This window comes from Nesoenas mayeri, assembly GCF_963082525.1.
Source record: "Nesoenas mayeri genome assembly, chromosome: 3".
Taxonomy (NCBI): Eukaryota; Metazoa; Chordata; class Aves; order Columbiformes; family Columbidae; genus Nesoenas; species Nesoenas mayeri.
This window is the reverse complement of record NC_137544.1, coordinates 87,592,565-87,611,567: the sequence shown is the minus strand read 5'-3', so window position 1 is coordinate 87,611,567 and position 19,003 is coordinate 87,592,565. Positions and strand designations below refer to the sequence as shown.

Sequence of the window (19,003 nt, the reverse complement as noted above, 5' to 3'; positions counted from 1 at the left end):
CCCCTTCCGGAAGCTGCTTGCGCTGCTTTCCGCCCTCGGCCAGCATGGCGGCGGCCGGCCGGCGGCGGCTGCTGCAGGCGGTGCGTTGGCGCTGCGGCCCCCGCCGTGGGGCTGCTGGCTGCCCGCCGGCGGAGCAGGTCCGCGCCGCCTTCCTCCGCTTCTTCCAGGAGCGCCACGGCCACCGCCGCCTGCCCTCGGCCCCCGTGCGGCCCCGCGGTGACCCGAGCCTCCTCTTCGTCAACTCGGGCATGAACCAGGTGCTCCCCCCGCCGCTAGCGGCCCGCCCGGCCCCGTCCCCTCCGCCAGGTTCCCGGGGCCCGTCTCGGGGTGACCCCGGGCTCCTAGCGGGGCCGGCCGCGCCGCCCATCCCGTTCGCTGCGGCGGCTCAGGAGCCCCAGGCACAGCACCCGGCGCCGGGCGGCATCCAGCAACTCATCTGTCTCTCTGCCTCGGTTTCTAGTTCAAGCCCATTTTCCTGGGCACGGCGCACCCCCGGAGCGAGCTGGCGCAGCACCGGCGGGTGGTGAACAGCCAGAAGTGCGTGCGTGCAGGAGGGAAACACAACGACCTGGAGGACGTGGGCCGAGATACTTACCATCACACGTTCTTTGAGATGCTGGGGAACTGGTCCTTTGGGGATTACTTTAAGGCAAGGCAGTAGGAGGGAATCCTCTGCAGGGGGAAATGTGGATTTCCTTTTGCAGCGTGGTTATAGTTCTGTGCTGTAGCGCCATGGGACTGACTGCAGAAGGCATTTTGGTAACCCATAGATTGCTTCTTGGGAGCTCTGCAGACTGGAGCGGAGATAGTCAGCTGGTGTGCTGAATCGCTAAATGTACCCTACAGATTCTCAGAGCACTTGGCCTTTCAAAGTTGTAAACAACATATACAAGTCAAAGTTCTCTGTGCAAATACCAGCGTTGGTCATCTAATGTAGTGAAAAGAGGTTTACAGTTCATTTGGTGTCTGTTGCTAGAAAGTTTCAAAAGGGAAGAAGGATAAAGGATGCTAGTTGTATTGCTAGTGAATACATTTTTTCCTTGGAAAGAAAATAATTCATGTAACTCTGCTGGCAAATGTGTGAGTATAGACCACGCTGTGATCCTGCAGGTCTCCCAACAATTCAGGAATGTCAGTTTTCCACAGGCAGCAGTGAGCTATCTAACTCACCTGACCCTCATCCTGCACTTTGCAATATGCCTTAAAATTGGAAAGGGAGAGAGCAGCTGAAATGAACTTCTTCAGTGTTTGAGTCTCATTCTAAAGAGCCTTCCTGCATTGCTATGCATCCTGGTTTACTGTACTTTATGTTCCCTGCATGCTTAGGAGGAGGCATGTAGCATGGCCTGGGAGCTCTTGACAGAGGTTTACGAGATCCCCAGAGATCGTCTCTATGTCACCTATTTTGGCGGAGACTCCTTGTTGGGGCTGAGCGCAGATGAGGAGTGCAAGGACGTGTGGCTCCGCCTGGGGTAAGTGTGTTAGAGAAGAGGTTCTGAGCAGCACGTAAAGACATTTCAGTCTCCGCAGTCTCCTATTTGCTTTTTAGTTGGTGAGAATCAGATGCAGGAGCCAAAAGTTGTGTTTTAAACTAATTTTATTTTTGTTTTGGCTTTTAGAATCAGCTGGGCTCTCAGTGCTCTGGGGCACTTGACCTTTAAGCTGTTTCTCAGATGTTGTCAGTGGGGGGGCGCTGTGTGCCTAAGACTGGGTGGCCTGGATAAAGTGTGTGAAGGAGCTCTGATCCTTTGCTTGCTCCCCATCTTGAGCTGCGGAGCATGTGTTCTCCTCTGAGACCCAGCAGTGGTTGCCCTAGTGTGAGGATGAAGCCGCTGCAGAGAGCACTGCTGTGCTTTGGGAGCTTTTTCCAGGTTGTGTGTGGGCTTTGAACCCTAGCAGCCGGTTTTGTGCCTCTACTGATGTTCAGCCTTGTCCATTGTGATCTGGTCTTAGCTCTGCTGGAATTCCCTCCAGGGAGGAGGGCAGCTCTGCAGACCCCTTGGAGAGCCTGTCTCTGTCAGCAGGAGCCAGACTGTGTTTGCCAGCCATTCTGGGCAGTGAGTAGAATCCTGTCTGGTTTGGTCCAGTTTGTTCCTGCTCAGGAGAGTAATTCTGTGTGAACAGAAGCAAAGGAATCCTTATGTGTTGACTTATTGAATTTGTAGTAGTCAGAAAGGATTCTTTCCAACTTTCTCTGTGATCTAAGCTACTATGTGCTTTGTGTGCATGCCCCAGCGCTGCCAACCTCTGTTTTCCTTTCCAGGGTGCCTGCCAGTCACGTGCTTCCTTTTCCATTGAAAGACAACTTCTGGGAGATGGGGGACACAGGTCCCTGTGGTCCCTGCACAGAGATCCACTATGACCACGTGGGTGGTGGCAGAAATGCTGCAGCACTGGTGAACAAGGGCAGCCCTGATGTGGTGGAGATCTGGAATCTGGTCTTCATGCAGTATAGCAGGTACCAGACATCAGGTCTGAACTCCAGAGCCTTCTCCCTTGTTTGACTCCAAAATCATATTTGTATATTCTCAGAGGTCTCACCGCTTTCTAGGATGTGACAGTACAGGAGCAAGAAGGAAGCTGTAGAGATGTGTCCAGTGTGGCTTTTGGTCCCCTTTGCTCTACTTGTCCTGTTGTCCTTCAACCTTTGCTGCCTGTTCTCCCTCACTGCTGCATCCCAGACATCTCTTGAGGTCTGCAGCAGCCCAGAGGAACCTGCAGAAGGAGAAGGCCTGGGGCTCCTGTTTAGTGAAGGCCCTTTTCACTGCGTTACAGTCTGTCATGACTATCTGTTGTGGTTTAACCTGAGCTAGCAATATAAGCACGATAGCTACTCTCTCACCCTCTCCCCCACCCCTCCCCAACAGGGGAGAGAATCAAAAGGGAAGGGAGAAACTTGGATTGGGATAAACACGGTTTAATAAAATAACAAAATACTAATAGCCTACTAGTGAATAAATATATATATATACACAATAGAAATAAAAGATACTCAAGGCAATTCCACACGAACTCTGTCCACAACTGAGCCAGTCCCAGCAAGCCACACCTGATCCTAGAGCTGATCCCAGAGAGAGAGGAATAAAAAAAAAGAGGAGAAAGATGCAAAAACCCAGAGGCCACTGCAAAATTGCAGAAGGCCTGGCTAAACTTCCAGACTGAAACTCCCCTGACTACCCCCAGAGAGAGAGAGAGAGAGTAAAAAAAAAAAGAGAAAAAGGGGGGAGAAACCAGAAGGCCCCACTCTTAAATCTGGAGCAGGATGCTAATGGGATGGAATACTCTCATTTATCAGTCTAGATGTCAGTCAAGCTCTGTCCCATTCGTACCCCCCTTCCTCGCTGCCTCACACCTGTGGGCAGAGTGCTCAGAATGTCCTTGGCTCTCAGACCAGAGCAATTAAAACATTAACTCTGTCCTGGCATGTTATCTTCTTGTTCTCAAACTAAGTCCAAATAATGAGTGTGCTAGCTATGCAAAAGAAAGGTTTCTAACTGTGTGAAGAAAATTAATCCATTTTCAGTCAAACCAGCACACTGTCTGATGGTTGGATCCTGGCTGCCTGGCAGTGCCAAGACAGGCTGCTGTTAATCTTGTCCCTGAGCTTCCAGGGGTCACCTACTGTTGGGTCACCTACTGTTCCTATCACCTGTCACTCTCCCATTCTCTTTGACTTGCCTGCTCCTTTTCTTTGCCACTGGACTGACCCTTGCTTCTCTTTTGCCTTTGATTTTTGCTGGCTGGCTGACAGAGAGGTGGAGGGGAATCTGCTTCCCCTGCCGCAGCACCATGTGGATACAGGAATGGGTCTGGAAAGGCTGGTGGCAGTTCTGCAGAACAAACGCTCCAACTACGACACAGATCTCTTCACTCCTATCTTGGATGCCATTCACAAGGTGACAGTGCTTCTGCTCAGACTCACAACTAAACAAAAGCTTCTTGAATGCAGACTGTTTGCCTGGTACCAGTACAACCTTCTCTTATTGTGTGGTGTTTTGAGACAGGAGGTTTGCACAGCCAGGTCCAGACCAGCATTTGTGGGAAACTAGGGAGAACTCCAGATTGAAAAAACACTAGTATATCAGCATTGCTGGTCGGTTTTTCCTCCGAAGTTTCTTCAGTTCCTCAGTGCCATGGTATTGGCTGATATGTCTCAGATATAGAAGTCTTGGTGTATAATGCTCTGAAAGGATTTAATGGGTCCATCTTAGATGCACGAGGTTCAGAGTTAGTTGAAAAGCAAGACGTCAAGTGCAGCTGGCTGCCTTTTGCATTGAAACTTTTCCTTCTACAGCCATTAATTTCTGTTAATCTGTCTCTTTGCTTTGTCTTTTAGGGCTGTGGAGGGCCCAGATACCAAGGTCTGGTCGGGGATGCTGACGTTGGGTGTGTGAATATGGCCTACCGTGTGGTGGCAGATCATGTGCGCACCTTGTGCGTGTGCATCACTGATGGCATCTACCCAGGCTTCTCCGGAGCAGAGTAAGGTCATAAGGAAATGGGTGGAGGGAGGTAGGTCTAGAAAGGCATACAGACAGCCAGAGGGAGAGGTTCTGCTGTGAGCCCAGGAGGAGGGAGTTCATGAGCTTTGAAGAGACAGGAAGGTGAGAGCCTGGAAGAGGTTCTGATCTGCAGGCTCATTCTTGGATGGGTTTAGCGTGTGGGGAGCGGCTGGTCTGTGTGGATAGATCAGGCCAGAGGAGCTGTGCGGCAGGTGTGCTGCATGTGGGAGCTGGGCAGGGATGCTCATGTGGCTGACTGGGGAATCCTGCTCTGCTTTCAGACTGGTGCTGCGTCGGATCCTGCGCAGGGCCGTCCGCTTCTGCTCTGAAGTCCTTCATGCTCCACCTGGGTTCCTGGCCTCTCTGGTGCCTACCGTAGTGGAAGTGCTGGTGAGTACAAAAAGCTGCTTTGGGGGGAAAAAAAGTGTCACACTTGTCCTGTTCAGCCCCACATCCCTTTCCTGTACACTATCAGGAGACAGTCTTGGATGTAAAGGAGCTCCAGGAGGGTGTATCTGCTGCTGTGCATTACAGCAGTAAAAATCTCATCTCCTGATTATTTGTGATGGGAGGGAGAGGTCTTAGTGTGACCAGCAGTGCAGTCATCACAAGCGTGCATGTAAGTGTATGCAAGTGCACATTGTTTCCTGAGGGCAGTGGCTTCCAAGCTGTCATATCTAGGTAAAACCATCTGAAATTGGTCCCTGTGAGTATTACAGCATCCTAAAAGAGAAAGCTTTCTTCCTGTTGTGAATGAGTGTGTTTGCAAAGAGATGCTATGCAGGGGCTAGCAGAGGTGGGTCACAGGGAGAAAGCCAGGAGGTGGCAGCTGTAAATCCACATGTGATTCTTCCCCTGAGACTGTGCACTGGAGCTCCCTTCACACACATCTGTCTGAGAAACCTCTATAATGCTTGTGGCATGCTGTGAGATCCCTTGAGGAAGATGTTGAGGATGTTATCACTAACTGAGGCTCACTCCGCAGGGAAATGCCTATCCAGAGCTGACGAAGAATGAAGACCAGGTGAGTGATGTGGAATCCCCTGGAGAGAAACCCCCTCTCTCATTATCTTTGCAAGACACTGCTCTCAGAGGTGGAAGTCAGCCCTTCCTTGGGACTTAGCTGGAGGAGTTTGCATAGCCTACTCCATAACCATGTTCTCTTGGGTGGGCTGAGGTGTGCTGGGAATGTGTCTGTATCCTGGGCATGAGAAGTGTCTGTGGCAGATTTCCTTGTGGAAGCACTACTAGGTCTTCACTAGGGACTGCTTGTCCTGGCATAAGGCAGCTGTTGGTCTGAAAAAATCTAGGGTAGCTCTTCTATTGAGTGCAAGTACAGCATGTCCTGGCCTGGGTACCTTTTATCCAAAGTGGAGTGGTGATTTAAGGCTAGTCCTGGCTGATAGCAACTGATGAGCAATTTCTCTGGCTGTTTCAGCCGTGCAGTTTTAATTGGGTCACATACATGAATATCTGACAGAGCATTTGTCAGCCTCCAGCCTTCCCCAGGTGGATGGTCAATATTTCTTTAACAGCAATAGTGGTAGGAGGCACAATGGACCTGTTTAGTAATGCATCTGAGCTGTGTTTTGATAGATATTTACGGGACAAAAAGACTGCTTCAAGCAAACACAGCACTCCTGTTAGACACCTGCCTGATGTTCCCTGAGCTGACTGTAGCAGAGCTGAGCTGAGCTGGGGAGCTTCCTGAGGTGTGGCTAACTCTTCTCATCCTTGGGCAGATCATGGATATCATCAATGAGAACGAGGCAGCTTTTCTGTCCTCCCTTGAGCGTGGGAGGCGCATCATTGAGCGCACAGTGCAGCAGATGGAGCCCTCCACAAACTTCCCAGGTGAGTCTCCCTCCTCTGACAAGCTGCACTTAAAGATGGTTTGATCCAGGTCCTCACAAGCATCACAGTCAAAACTCTGTGGATGTCTGCCTCCTCCACGTGCTTTCAGTGACCTTCTAGCCCCAAGCAGAGGAACAGATGTTTTTCTTCAGATTGCAATTGTTCTCTAGTACTTTGTTCTTGAAATAAACTAGACACCAGGTAAGTTCAAAACATTCCCATGCTCCTTTATTGACTGATTAACTGGGTCCTCACAAGATGCAGCTGAAAGAGGGAACTCAGGACCCAACCAGAGCAGCTGCCTGTCTAGATGTGCTGCACTGAATTTTAGCAGAGATGGGGCTGTAGGGCATCATTAGTACTTAGTTCCATACAAGAATAACTGCATAGCTTCTCTTCCTTTCCCCATTACCAGTGCAGCTGCACACAAGACAGATGAATCCAGTTACCAAAGCACACACTAGACTGGTCCCATCAAAGCAAATCTTGAGAGGCCTTTGCTTTCTGTATTCACACAGATTTCATGCCCTTCTTTGTGTCCTGCAGCTGAAGTAGCCTGGTCTCTCTATGCAAATTTGGGTTTTCCTCTGGATCTGATTGACTTGATGCTTGAAGAAAAGGGAATCAGTTTGGATTCAGCTGCTTTTAATGAACTTGCTCTGGAAGATGCGAAGGTAAGAGGGACACTTCCCTTGTCAGAATAATTCAGAGCCTTCCCTCTCTCTTGTTACCTTGGAGGCAGAATTCCTTTCACTGCTGAGGCTCTTTGGATGCAACCAGAGGGTCATGTACCTTTTTCCTCAATGGGGAGGGGGCTGGAAACAGCAGTGGGGTCACAATGCCTTTGCTTGTGCATGTGGGACTTAAAAGTATTGGCTGGTGATTCTCTTCAGATCAGAAGAAGTGTTTTATGAGGCTGACTGTTGCTGGAGTGGAGGTTATGATAGAATTATACAGGTTACAAGTATCCTCTGTCAGTCATGTAGTCCAACTCCTCACACAGAGCACAACCAGCTTAGCCCAAACAGCAAGCAATTTATGAAGAGTTTACAAAACCTCAGTCTCTGTAGTGCCAGAAGATGTGCACTGCTCACCCTGTGCAGTAATTGGTTTGAGGCCTTGCTTTAATGGCCTGGAAGTTTCACAGCTATGCAGCAAGCTGTGCTGAGAGGGCTGTGTTAGTTGTTGCTTATGGGCTGCCTGAAGGCCAGCATGGAGTGGTATTGAGTGCATGTGGGCCTCGAAGGAATGGGGTTGGTTTAGCAGTAGCCTTCATCAGCCTGGACCTAAACAAGCCTCTTCCAGGAAGGTGGAAGAAGCTCCTAGCCTTGTAGCTCCTCCAGTTACTGGTTTGAGTGCCCCTTAGTATCTCCCATCTAAGTGTGCTTTGCTCTGCTGCAGCGCAAGGCTGGTGGCCCTCAGGCAGGACAGCGAGACGACACAAACACGCGCCTTGATGTGCACTCGCTGGCTCAGCTGCAGAGTGACAATGTACCTGCTACTGATGACTCCCCAAAATACGCCTACAGGCTTGGACAGCACGGGCAATATGGTAAGCAGCTGAGTCCTGTGTGTAATGCAAGTTCTGCCTGAGGGCACTGGAATTCCACCCAGGACTACTTTTTACTACCTAAACTCAGGAATGCAGAACTTGTACTCTGGTTCAAACCTGTCTACCTTGCTGCTGCGTCTTTTCTCTGCCCCTGCACCTCATCCCAAAGCAGGTGCTTTTATTTCTGTTAGTATGTCACCAGGAAGGGTCTGAGCCGGTGACAAGGCCGTGAGCTCCAGGTTGGTATTACTATTCAGCGATGAAGCAGGGACTGTCAAATTTTGCTGTAGATGAATCTGTCTCCAACAGTTAGGTTTCTGGGTGTGAGTGCTAAGGAGAATGACAAATAATTATGCAAAGGGTTTAGGCATAATAGTTGACTAAAACGGTGCACTTGCTATTTCTTTGGCAGACCACTAGATGCCAGTGCAGGCTTTTTATCATTTAGAGTGATTGGGGTTGCTGATGCTCTAGGGAAAGCATGAAGCTCAACCACAGAGAGCAAGAGGTGGTGTAGCTGTCACAAACAATTAGAGGTAGCTGTGTATAGCCAGCTCCCTCTTACCCAGCGTGCTGGGGGCAACCCACATTAAGCAGAAAGTGAGGCAGTTCAAACTATATATACTACAGCAAGAGCATAATGGAGGGGAAAAAATCCCAGCAGCGACACTGGCTGGAATCTCCAAGTGGGCACTGTCCTACCTCCTCAGTCACTGAATCATGAAGGAATTGAGGTTGGAGGAGATCTCTGAATGTCCAGTCTCTTGATCAACAGAACATCATCAGCTTCACAGTCAGACTGGGTTGCTCAGAGCCATGTCCATTTAAGTTTTCAGTATCTTTAAGGACAGAGATTTCACAGCCTCTCTGCACCCTGTTCCAATTCGTTATCACTCTTGGTGGGAAAAGTTTTTTCTTGTTGTTTATGTGCCACCAGAATGTCCTGTGCTCTAGATGTAGTCTCACAAATGCTAAATAGGGGTGAATAACCACTTTTCTTGACCTGCTGGCTCTATTTGTGTTCATACAGCCCAGCAGTCAGTGAGTCTTCCTTGCTGCAAGGGCTCCCTGCTGACTTGTGTTCAGCTAGCTCCTGAGGACCCTGAGGTTTCTGTCAGTCCATTTCTGTAGCCTGCTGAGATGCCACTGAAAAGCAGCCGACTCTTCAATGTATCAACTAGTCTCCACAGATTTGTTGCCATACAGGATATGGGTACATCCCATCTTGTCATGGATAGTCACTAATTAAGATGTTCAGTGGTTTGGGCCCTAATGTCAGCCACCAAGTAGCTCTACTGGTAGCTGAGTATCAGTTGAACATGGAACTGTTGAGCAATTCTGTATGGGGCCAGCTGCCTAGCCAGTTCTACACCCACCTTATGATCCACCTGCCCAGTCCATGTCACTCAAATTTGGCTTCAAGGAGGCTACAGGAGAGCGTGTCAGAAACTCACTGCTTCAAGGAAGGTGGCATCCCTGTCTTCCCTTGCCCACCAAGTCTGTCATCTCTTCATAGAAGGCAGGCAGGTTGACCTGGCAGGCAGTGTAGCAAGATACAGATGTGTCTGTAGTACATCTTGTTCTGTCAGGCTCATGTGGAGCTGGACTAGGTGTCCCTGCCTGGTTACCTGCTACTCAGCAGATCTGTCACTAGGTAAGTGAGTGAGGGATAACTTGGTTCCTAACAGCAAATCTGTTGTCCTTTCTGCCGATAGCTGTTCCTCTCCCACCAAGCCAAAGGAAAGTGCCAGTTTGCAGTATAGACTCAGTGTTGGCAGGGCTGGCATGGGGAAGTGACTCCTCCTTCCATATTGCAATCTGAGAGGGTATGTGCACTAATTGCTGCCATCTTCTTCCCCCTGACAGAGTTCAGCCCGTGCCAGGCCACCATCCTGATGCTGTACAGAGGTCAGTCTCTCCAGAAGGAGGTTGGATCAGGGCAACGCTGTGGTGTCATCTTGGACAGGACTAACTTCTATGCAGAGCAGGGTGGGCAGGACTCTGACCAGGGCTACATGATGCGTTTAGGACAGCAGGTGAGACCCTTTGCTGCCTGAACCCAAGGCAGCCATGAATACTGAAGCCAGGCAGACTTCCCCAACTTGTGGGCTGTTTTAGTGTGTTAATTTGCAAGTTGCTGACTCCTGATAGTTCCCTTTGTTTTGCCTTGAGATTGGTGAGGTGAGGGAGAAGCAGCAGTAAGTTCGCAGAGGTATACTTGCTGCTCTGTGTCTCTCAGCCCTTTGCAATTTCTGCTTGTTGGGAAGACTGTAAAGTCTTCTTGAGTCTCACTTCAGTGTGCTGCACTCCCACCAGTTGGGGCTGCAATGCAGAGAGAAGGCAATCAATGACCAGAGAGTCCATGAGCTGAGTAACTTGTCTCTGGTGAGTCCTTGATGACTGCAAGCACTGCCCAACCTGAGACCTATTGCAAAAACTCTTATCCCTCCCAAAAGCATCAGGGAGGACCTCTACCTCTGCAGCATGTTCCTTTAACCTTGCCCTCTCCCAAGAAGTTACATGGGGTGCAGCCTTTTTTCCCCTCCCACATTCCAGCTCTTGAGAATCACCCCTGGGCATTGATGCTGCCTTTTTAGCCTTGCAGAATGCGATAGTGCCTGGCTCAGCACTTCTCCTCAAGCTGAAGTGGGGATCAAGTTTCTCTTGCCAGCCAAGTGAGGCTGAAATGGCACCTTCGGTTCCTGAGACAGGCACCTTGGCAGCTGCTGTTTTCTCATAGACAAGCATCCTTGTTAAGAAAATTCATCAGCATGAGTGGTGTCGCGGCCCCTTCGCTGCAAGCTGACAGCCTCGGTATGTTGTGCAGCAAGTGGCTGAATGCAGGGAAGGCCTGAGGCACTCCGGTTACATTGGAAATGAGCTCGTCCCTGCTTTTCCCACCCCATCCCTGTCTTTAAGAGGTCAATGGGGTTTGTTTTTCCTAGTCAGATCAACGAGGCACCTAACACAGGCCTTTGAATGTTTCCTGTGTCCTAACTCATCTTTCCGTCTCTCTTTGGTCAGGACATACTCTTCCCTGTAGAATCAGTTCAGCTCTGTGGTGGTTACGTGATCCATGAGGTCACTGCTGTGGAAACCCTGCGTGCTGGGGACCAAGTGCAGCTCTTCGTGGATGAGGTGATAACTCACTGCTCTTAACCTTTTCCTAGCCTTGCCTTGAGAGTCTTGTGATGTCGTGAGTAACCTGGGCACAGCAGAGCCTTGTCCCTTGTTTTCCTGAGACTGCTTTTCATTATGATGTGCAGCGGGAAGGAGACCTCACAAGTAACTCTGTAATCTTCTGTGAGCCATTGCTCTGTCCAGAAATATCCAGCCTACCCTGTGCTGTTTTACAGAGGTGATCCCATGGGAAAAGAAGTTAAGTCTTCTCTGTGACATAAATTTGTTTGACAGCTTTACTACCTGTTGATTTTCCCCTCCATTTTCTCCCATCCCCTCACATGCAGCCTTTCCCGTATCTCTTCGTGCCATTCCCTGCTCTCCTGAGCTGTGGAGAACCAGCGCTCCCTGCCAATTTGTCTTTGCTTTCAGGCCAAGCGGCTGGCCTGCATGACGAACCACACCGCTACCCACCTGCTAAACTTTGCGCTCCGCCATGTCCTGGGTGACAACACAGAGCAGCGAGGATCCCATGTGACCGCAGAGCGGCTGCGCTTCGACTTTGATACCAAGGTGACTCTGGACTTCTTTTTTCTTGTTCTCAGCAGTATGAGCATCCCAGTACTGGTCTTCTCTCCAGGGATTTTTTCTCCTCTCACCATAATCACTCCTTTAGAGATAGGTCACGTTTTATCTGAGCAATAAGACTTGACCCTCTAGACATGACTGTCTCTGCTTTCCCTTGACCTGGCTGTGAGCAGAGTTTGCTGAGGGGATGAATGGGGATCAGAAGGGAAAGGACTTAGCAAGGCCAGTGGTTGTGGGGCTGACCTGAGTAGTGTTAAGGGGTTTCTGAGAGATTCACCAGTTTGGCTGTGGCATGTGTCTCATGTCTGTGCCGGTCGTTCAGATGAGAGGGGTTGGGAACTGAAAGCTGTTAGGTTGGGCTGAACAATGGTCCTGGGGACCTGTCACTCATTGCAGCATCTTTCTTGAAGAGTTTGGTTGGATCAAACATCCTTATCCCTCCTCAGGGGGTGAGGTGGGAGGGTCATGATGCTCACAATTTCCTTCACAAGTAGGGAAGATGAGATGCAAGGGGGAAGTGGTGTGCCCAAGCCGAGCTGCCTGACGTTCCTGCCCCAGTTCTCCCTCTTGTTCTCGATGTCTTAGAAGGCTTCTCCTGAAGGTGGCTGATTTACTTCCTCAGGGCCCTGTGACGGTGGAGCAGCTGCAGCAAGTGGAACAAGTGGTCCAAGATGTGATCAAACAAAATGAGGTTGTGCATATGGCTGAGGTCCCCCTCACACTGGCAAGAGAAGTTCAGGGACTCCGTGCAGTAGATGAGGTATGACAGGATGGCAGCGCATGTCTTCATGAGCCTTCTCCTTTCAGCAGGAATCATCTGGGTCACAAGAGATGTTGATGCAACAGGTTTCTGGAAGGGAATTGACTGCCAAAACTCAAGGAAGGAAAATAGAACAGAGATCTCAGGAGTGCTGTGTTGTAAAACATGGAGGCTTGTGGTGCATAGGCTTTTTGCTCACTTCTTTGGACCAGAAGCTTGTAGTGTCACCCAATTGTTTCTTTCTCCCATGGTGACTGGTTGTGGGGAAGAAGCAGTGCTGCCCCTGACTGTGGGACTGCTCTGGAATAGGGGAAAAGTGAGTGAGAGACCTGAAACCATGCAGTTAGTCTGCAAGTGTCCCCAAAGGACCATGTTGTTAGCTGCTGATCCCTGTCTCCTCTGTCAGGGGTATCCAGATCCAGTGAGGATAGTGTCCCTGGGGGTCCCTGTGGAGAGTGTGCTGACCCGCGACTCTGAGGCTGCAATGCAGACCTCTGTGGAGCTCTGCTGTGGGACGTAAGTGACTTTTACTTGCAGTCAGAAGGTGTGTTTGTGGGCACTGGTGGCTGAGGTAGAGACATTCTCACAAGCTCCACTCCCTGTCCCTGTGCATCTGAGCTTTCTCACTAGAAGGATCTTGTGAGGACAGAATGGCCTAGTTATGAAACTTGGAAGTCCCAGGGTGAGAAAACTGTAGTGAAATGCAAAGTTTCAAAGTGTTCTTCCTTGCTTCACAGTCTGAAACCAAGCTGGAAACCACAGGGCACCAGCAAAGTGTGGGAAAAGGGCGTGTGACTTGTCATACCAGAGTTACAGAGCTTTGTCTTTGGGGTTGCAGAAGGGTGGGAGACCCAGCAGGAGATTCTGAGACAGTTGTGAGATCATTATTTTTGCCCTCTTCTGCTTTTAGCAGTAATGAGAATAGAATAAGAGTTAATCCATTTTAGGACAATGCTGACACGCACACAAAAAAAGAACAAATTGGCATTTGAGCAGATACAGCTGAAAATGAGCAAGTTTCTAGTCATGAGATCATTCTTGTGGGAGTAGTGGGACAAGAAACTGCATGGGAGTGGAGATGATCGATTCTCGTGAAGCTTTCTGATATTATTACTTGTGGTAATAGAACCTGAGACACTGTATTTTTCATATCGGGTGTTGAATAGCCAAGAAGGAAAGGGAAGGTTCTTGGTGCCCTGTGACTGCACGGCTACCCTGGGACTGGAGTCTGCTGGCCACTCTGTGAGCTGGTCTGACAAGAGACTGGTGGAGTTGGAGGAAAAGATTACTTTCTAGAAGGTTCAGTAGCAGCTGAGTAGAAGAGACGAATCCTGATTCACCCCACTGCTGAAGGAGAGAAAAGCAAGGCAGAACTTGACTGTCATGCCATTTGACAGCAGCCTGCTGGGCAGGTAGCACAGAGGTTCCTCTGGAGTAGCCTCAACTCTGCTGTCTCTTGCCTGACGGTGCCATCAGGATTTTGGGGATGGGAAGGGATTGAAGCTATTGAGATTGGCTGCTGGTCTTGAGACTTGCCTAAAAGAAAAGCAGTGTTCCTGATTTCTCTTCCCAGAGAGCAGCTTGCTTAATTTCCTCTTCTCTGCTGACTTTGCAGGCACCTTCTACAAACAGGAGCTGTGGAAGATCTGACCATCATCAGCGAGCGTCAGCTTGTTAAAGGGATTAGCCGTGTCATTGCAGTGACAGGGGGACAAGCCAAACAGGTAAGAATGGGGGAACTGAGACTTCTGCTGTGTCAAGGCAATGTCAGAAGAACCCAACTTTGTAGGTTCCTGCATAGACAATCAGCTTCCTGCTGCTTTGGCTGGAGCCTCCCTGCTGTGCCTGATCTGGCTTCCTCCTTTGCCCCTGGATACAGCTCTGCCATACCTCACTATTCACCTCCACTCCCCTCCCTGTCCTAGTCTCCTGTCTCCTTGACCTTCATTCTTCCCCTCAGACACCCTTTTTCAAGATAGAAACTTGGCACAAAATATCAGGAAGCCTCTAGACTATAAATTCCAGTCCCCAGGTAGGTAGGTAAAGGTATGATCCTTTGCTTTGGTTTCACCTCCTGCCTATCACAGTTGGATTCACACTTTATGATGATGGGATTCTGGCCTCATTCTTACAGCCCTTTTGCTTCTTTTCTTTAGTCTTTTTCCTTCTAAACTGTGATTCTGGTCTGGCTGGGCCTCTATAAAAAGTACTATTGTGTCTGTGAGATCGCTCTGTACTTTGAATATCTGGAACTGTCAGGGGCTCCGCAACCTTGCCCACTTCCTTTAAGGCTGCAGTCAGAGGAGAGTGACTCACTCCCAGTTAGTACTGGGAAGACTAAAGGCAAAGCCCACCCTTGCAAAACTGGTGCTTTTTGGCTAGCTGTCCCCTGTGCATCTGTGTCCCTAGTGAGGCTTTCTTTGGTGCAGAGGAATGAAAAGCTGCAGGGCACATCTGCATGCGTTGTTGGAAGTGCTGACCTGGAAGGCTCCCGAGAGGAGCTGTGTGCATGTGTTAATCAGACAAGGGAGACTGCAGCATAAGGGAGTGACTTGAAACAAGGGATGTGTATCCCAGCTAGGCAGAGCAATCCTTGCTGTCCGCAGCTTTTCTTATATACTCTCTGCTCTCCTCATCTGAAGTCTCACAGGACCATCATGAGCACAAAGATCTGGCAGGGAGAAAATGCTCCAAACCACAAGGATTGTCACTGCTGAAAACATCTTGTATTAGCTTTTTTTATTAATCGTAGCATTGGTGTTGGAGAACACGATAAGAAATACACCAAGATCAGCTGAACTTAGGAAATATGTTTGGACAGTGGATGAGGTTTCTTTAGTGTTTCTTTTGTTTCTTCAGTCAGTAGTTTCAAGAGTGCATTTTATATTGTAAAAAGAGCACTAAGAAGTAAGCGAGGCTTCCCAGCTTTTCTCAGTGAAATCCTGATAATCTGATGCTAGATACTGAGGAAACATAACTGCATGACAGCTTGGTGTGCTGGGTGTGACCAGTTAGCGTTGGTTGCAAATTTAGAGAGCAATCTTCCATTTCAAAGTCTCCTGGGGACAGTCATTTCTTAAAGCCTCTGTAGGTGTCTTCCCACTGTAACCTGAGCAGCACTTCAGTGTTTATAACCCTGCTGCCACCCCACTTTTTCCTTCTCTGCTCATTGTTTTGTTGCTGAATTTGGAGTGTTCTCTCTCTCCAGGCCCGGGAAGTAGGCCAGTGCTTGGCGATGGAAGTGGACTCTCTCTCCCTGCGAATGAAGCAGAGGAGCACCTCTATTCCTGAGATGCAGAACCTCTCCAAAGAAGTGGGCCAGTTGACCAAAGTAAGGATTACACTCCATTACAGAAAGATCCCAGCCTGGGCTCTATACACTGGAAGCACACAACTTCTTACCTAGCAGGTTCACATCTGACCATGGTCAATAGCAAGGCCATGTTGCTACCTGCTGGTGCTACTTTGGTCGCGAATGTTTTCACCAGTAGCTGAGTAGTGCCTCTGTTGCACATGACCTGCTGCCAGTGGGAATGTGAGAAAAGGCAGTGGGAGGGAGGGTAAAACAGTGATCCCAGGCTTTTTACCCAGGCTTTAGATGCCCAACTGAAAAGACAAGGCTGCACACCACAGTGACTGACTGGCCTGATGACACAGGGGTACAGGAAGGCCTGGGAAGAGGCTGGTCTCCAGCCTGACCTCCAAGAGAACTAGCACTTTGTTACTAGGTACACTTTAGTGCCCTTACACAGCAAATTGTCTTGCAGGTGGTGGCTAGCACTGCGATGCCCCAGTGGCAAAGAAAAGAGCTACAGGCCATCCTCAAAGCACTACAGCGAACAGCCAACACGGCCGTCAGGAAACTGGAGATCCAGCAGGTACTTTGGCAACATCACACTTACTGCAGCCTGCTCACGGCGCTGTGTGGCACACACTAGTGGACCTAGTGTCTCTGTTACACTTCACAGCCACTCAGTCACCAGGGTCCCATTAGAAGGCAGGAGAAAGCAGGTACAGTCACGCACAGTGCAGCACAAGCCCTCTGTTGGGTTGATTTCACTAACATTAACCAGGGCTGTCATTTAAAATGGCAGTGAATGACTGACTGGGCTTTTGGCACCTGCAGAATCCCCATGTCTGTCTGCCTGTGAAGATGGATAGCCCTGTATCAGCACTTTTGGCAAACACCAACAGGCAGATAGACATCTCCTCCCGCTTTATACATGGAGGAGAAGATGAGATGGCACTGACAGTGGGCTTTACAAGGTTCTGCAGTAAGACAGTGGCAGAATAGAACCTTTCTTCCAGACATACAGATACTGCCATGGCTTCCCATACATTTGTGTTCTGCCAATTTATACCAAAAGCCCTTTGGAAATACTTATTGGTGACCTAGTGTTCTCAGTAAGAACTATCCTTTTCTTAAAGTAGGAGCATCTTGCCATAGGAACCTTCCTGAGACATGCAGTGATGTGTAGGTCCAGGAGAAAGGCTGGAGACTGAATGGATCACTGTCTATTCCACTTTTGAAAGGGGCTTAGGTCTGCTTGCTTTTGAGGAAGGAGGGTTGCACAGGTGTCCATGTGGAGATTTCAGTCTGCCAGTCTTACTTTGACTTCTGCTGACATATGTCTCCCCTCAATCTCACTGCCTTTGCCTGTACACGTGTTAGGTGTTATCCCCATTCAGCTCACCCTGTGCCACCTGTAGCCCCTCAAGTGCTGTGTGCTTCCCCCTCCAGGCTGAAGAGAAGGTGCAAAGCCTGCTAGCAAAACACTGCAACCAACCTGTCATCATTGATACTGTCCCAGCTGACTCCCTTTCTGTGAGTAACCCACATTGTGTGCTGGCCCAACAGTACCTCAGGTGCTGCATACAGTAAGAGGGAGCTGCTGGGTATGTTTTCTGCTATGTGCCAGTCTCCTTTGCTGTAGCCTGACCTCTCTTCCTGCCTCTTCTAGATCCTAATGAAGGTAGTGAACCAGCTATGTGACAAGTCTCCTGGCACGTCAGTCCTGCTGCTCAGCCCTCAGGCTTCTGGTGAGGTGCTCTGTGCCTGTCAGGTGTCCAAGGTGAGCAGAACCCTGGTAGAGATATACAGAACCTACCTGCAAAGGGGGACTGGACCCACTGCTCAGCAGGTCCCAGTTGAGGCTTTTGCTGGGATTCTGCCCAGTGTTGGTGGTTAATCACACAGGGGCAGAACCTGAGATGACCATACAGAGACTAGATATGCTTTCAATCTCTGCTGGGCACAAATATCCCTGGATCCTCCAGGCCATGTTTGCCTAGGGGCAGGACACAGCATTGACATGTAAGCCCAGCTGTTGTGGTCCTGGCAGTCATGAGTGCCTCAGGCAGTGAGGGCCCAGGCTGGGTGAGGAGAGGATGTGTTTACTATTCTTTATCTAGACTAGAGAGTCCTTCACAGTCCAAATTACTTTGCTCTGTGTCTCTTCCCCAGAGTTGCCTCCCTGTGTTCTCTGCTGCTGACTGGGCTGTGGCTGTCTGTACGCAGATGGAAGGGAAGGCGGGAGGTTCTCCCATCGTCGCTAAGGGCAGTGGAAATGCCAAGGACATCCAGGGAGCCCTTACTACTGCACTAGAGTTCGCTCAGAGTAAACTCTGAAGTAACTGAGAGGTTTGGAGGTGGGACAGCTGTATGCAGCCCAGCTGCAAGCTATGTGGACACCTGCTGCAGAGCACATGTTAAACACTGCTGATCTAAAAGGTTTAGCAGCTCCCACACTGAATGTTACTGCAACAACTGCATTGGAGCATGTGGCTTCTGGCCATCAGGGATCAGCAGAAACCTCACTCCTGACCGCGCTGACAGAAACAATAATGCCTGTTACCAGCATGGACATGTGGGGACTGAGCCTTGGAAAGCACCAGCTGCAGCATCAGATCCTGCTTCTTCTGGAACAGTGTGGTTCCTGCCATAAGACCGGCACTGGGAGGCTCCATGAGAACATAGTGGGGAGGTGGCACAATGTTATCCTAAAACCATTAAGTGGCAGAGAGTGTTTGATCTCCCGATGTCTGTTGTTAGCTGCATCATTTTTTTCTGCTCTACTCTTGCAGGACCACAAGTCAGTATGCACTCTTGTCTAAGCAGCCCCATCCTACTGCAGAACTCAGGACACCCCTCTGATTAAAAATGCTGCTGTAATTTAGAAATGAGAAGTCCCAGCCTCCTTGTAGGCCCAGCCTTCTTAGGCTGTGCAAGGGGTAGTGCTGAACCCAGTCCTTGGTACTAAAGCACAGAGGGAACCAAATCGCACCAGGTTCCACCACTTTGCTTTGACTGAATATTCTTATCCTTGTTTCCTCCTGCCACTCCCTTGTAACTCCTGGCTTCTCACATACCAGCACCTACCTAAAAACCACCATAGATCTGGTGAGTTGTGTGAATGGAAACTGTTGCTGTGTCACAGTGTGGAAGTTCCTGCAGCAGGTCACTTAACCTTGAGGTGAGCGTGCGTCCCACCTAACCTAATGATTATTCAAGAGCATTAGCAGATGCAGCAAATGCAACTCATAAAGACATTTAAAACTTCATTGTTAGAGTGATTTCTAGAGCTTCTGGCCAAAGCACCGTTATTTTAGATACTGTATTGACCTAAA

General features: G+C 49.5%; 1 protein-coding gene across 1 annotated transcript; it reads left to right on the top strand.

The window, feature by feature from the left end:
• Nucleotides 1-44: 44 nt before the first annotated feature.
• On the top strand, nt 45-18,512 carry AARS2 (alanyl-tRNA synthetase 2, mitochondrial; the record flags this gene model as incomplete). The annotated part of the gene is made up of 22 exons (XM_080342448.1): nt 45-257; nt 461-649; nt 1,327-1,472; nt 2,264-2,458; nt 3,752-3,896; nt 4,337-4,482; nt 4,784-4,892; nt 5,488-5,526; nt 6,245-6,356; nt 6,903-7,030; nt 7,758-7,908; nt 9,775-9,944; nt 10,933-11,046; nt 11,461-11,601; nt 12,239-12,376; nt 12,783-12,892; nt 13,992-14,100; nt 15,585-15,707; nt 16,144-16,254; nt 17,118-17,201; nt 17,338-17,448; nt 17,841-18,512. The coding sequence occupies 22 exons, from the start codon at nt 45-47 to the stop codon at nt 18,003-18,005; spliced, it is 2,949 nt and encodes a 982-aa protein (XP_080198574.1). The 3' UTR covers nt 18,006-18,512.
• Between the last annotated feature and the right edge of the window lie 491 nt (nt 18,513-19,003).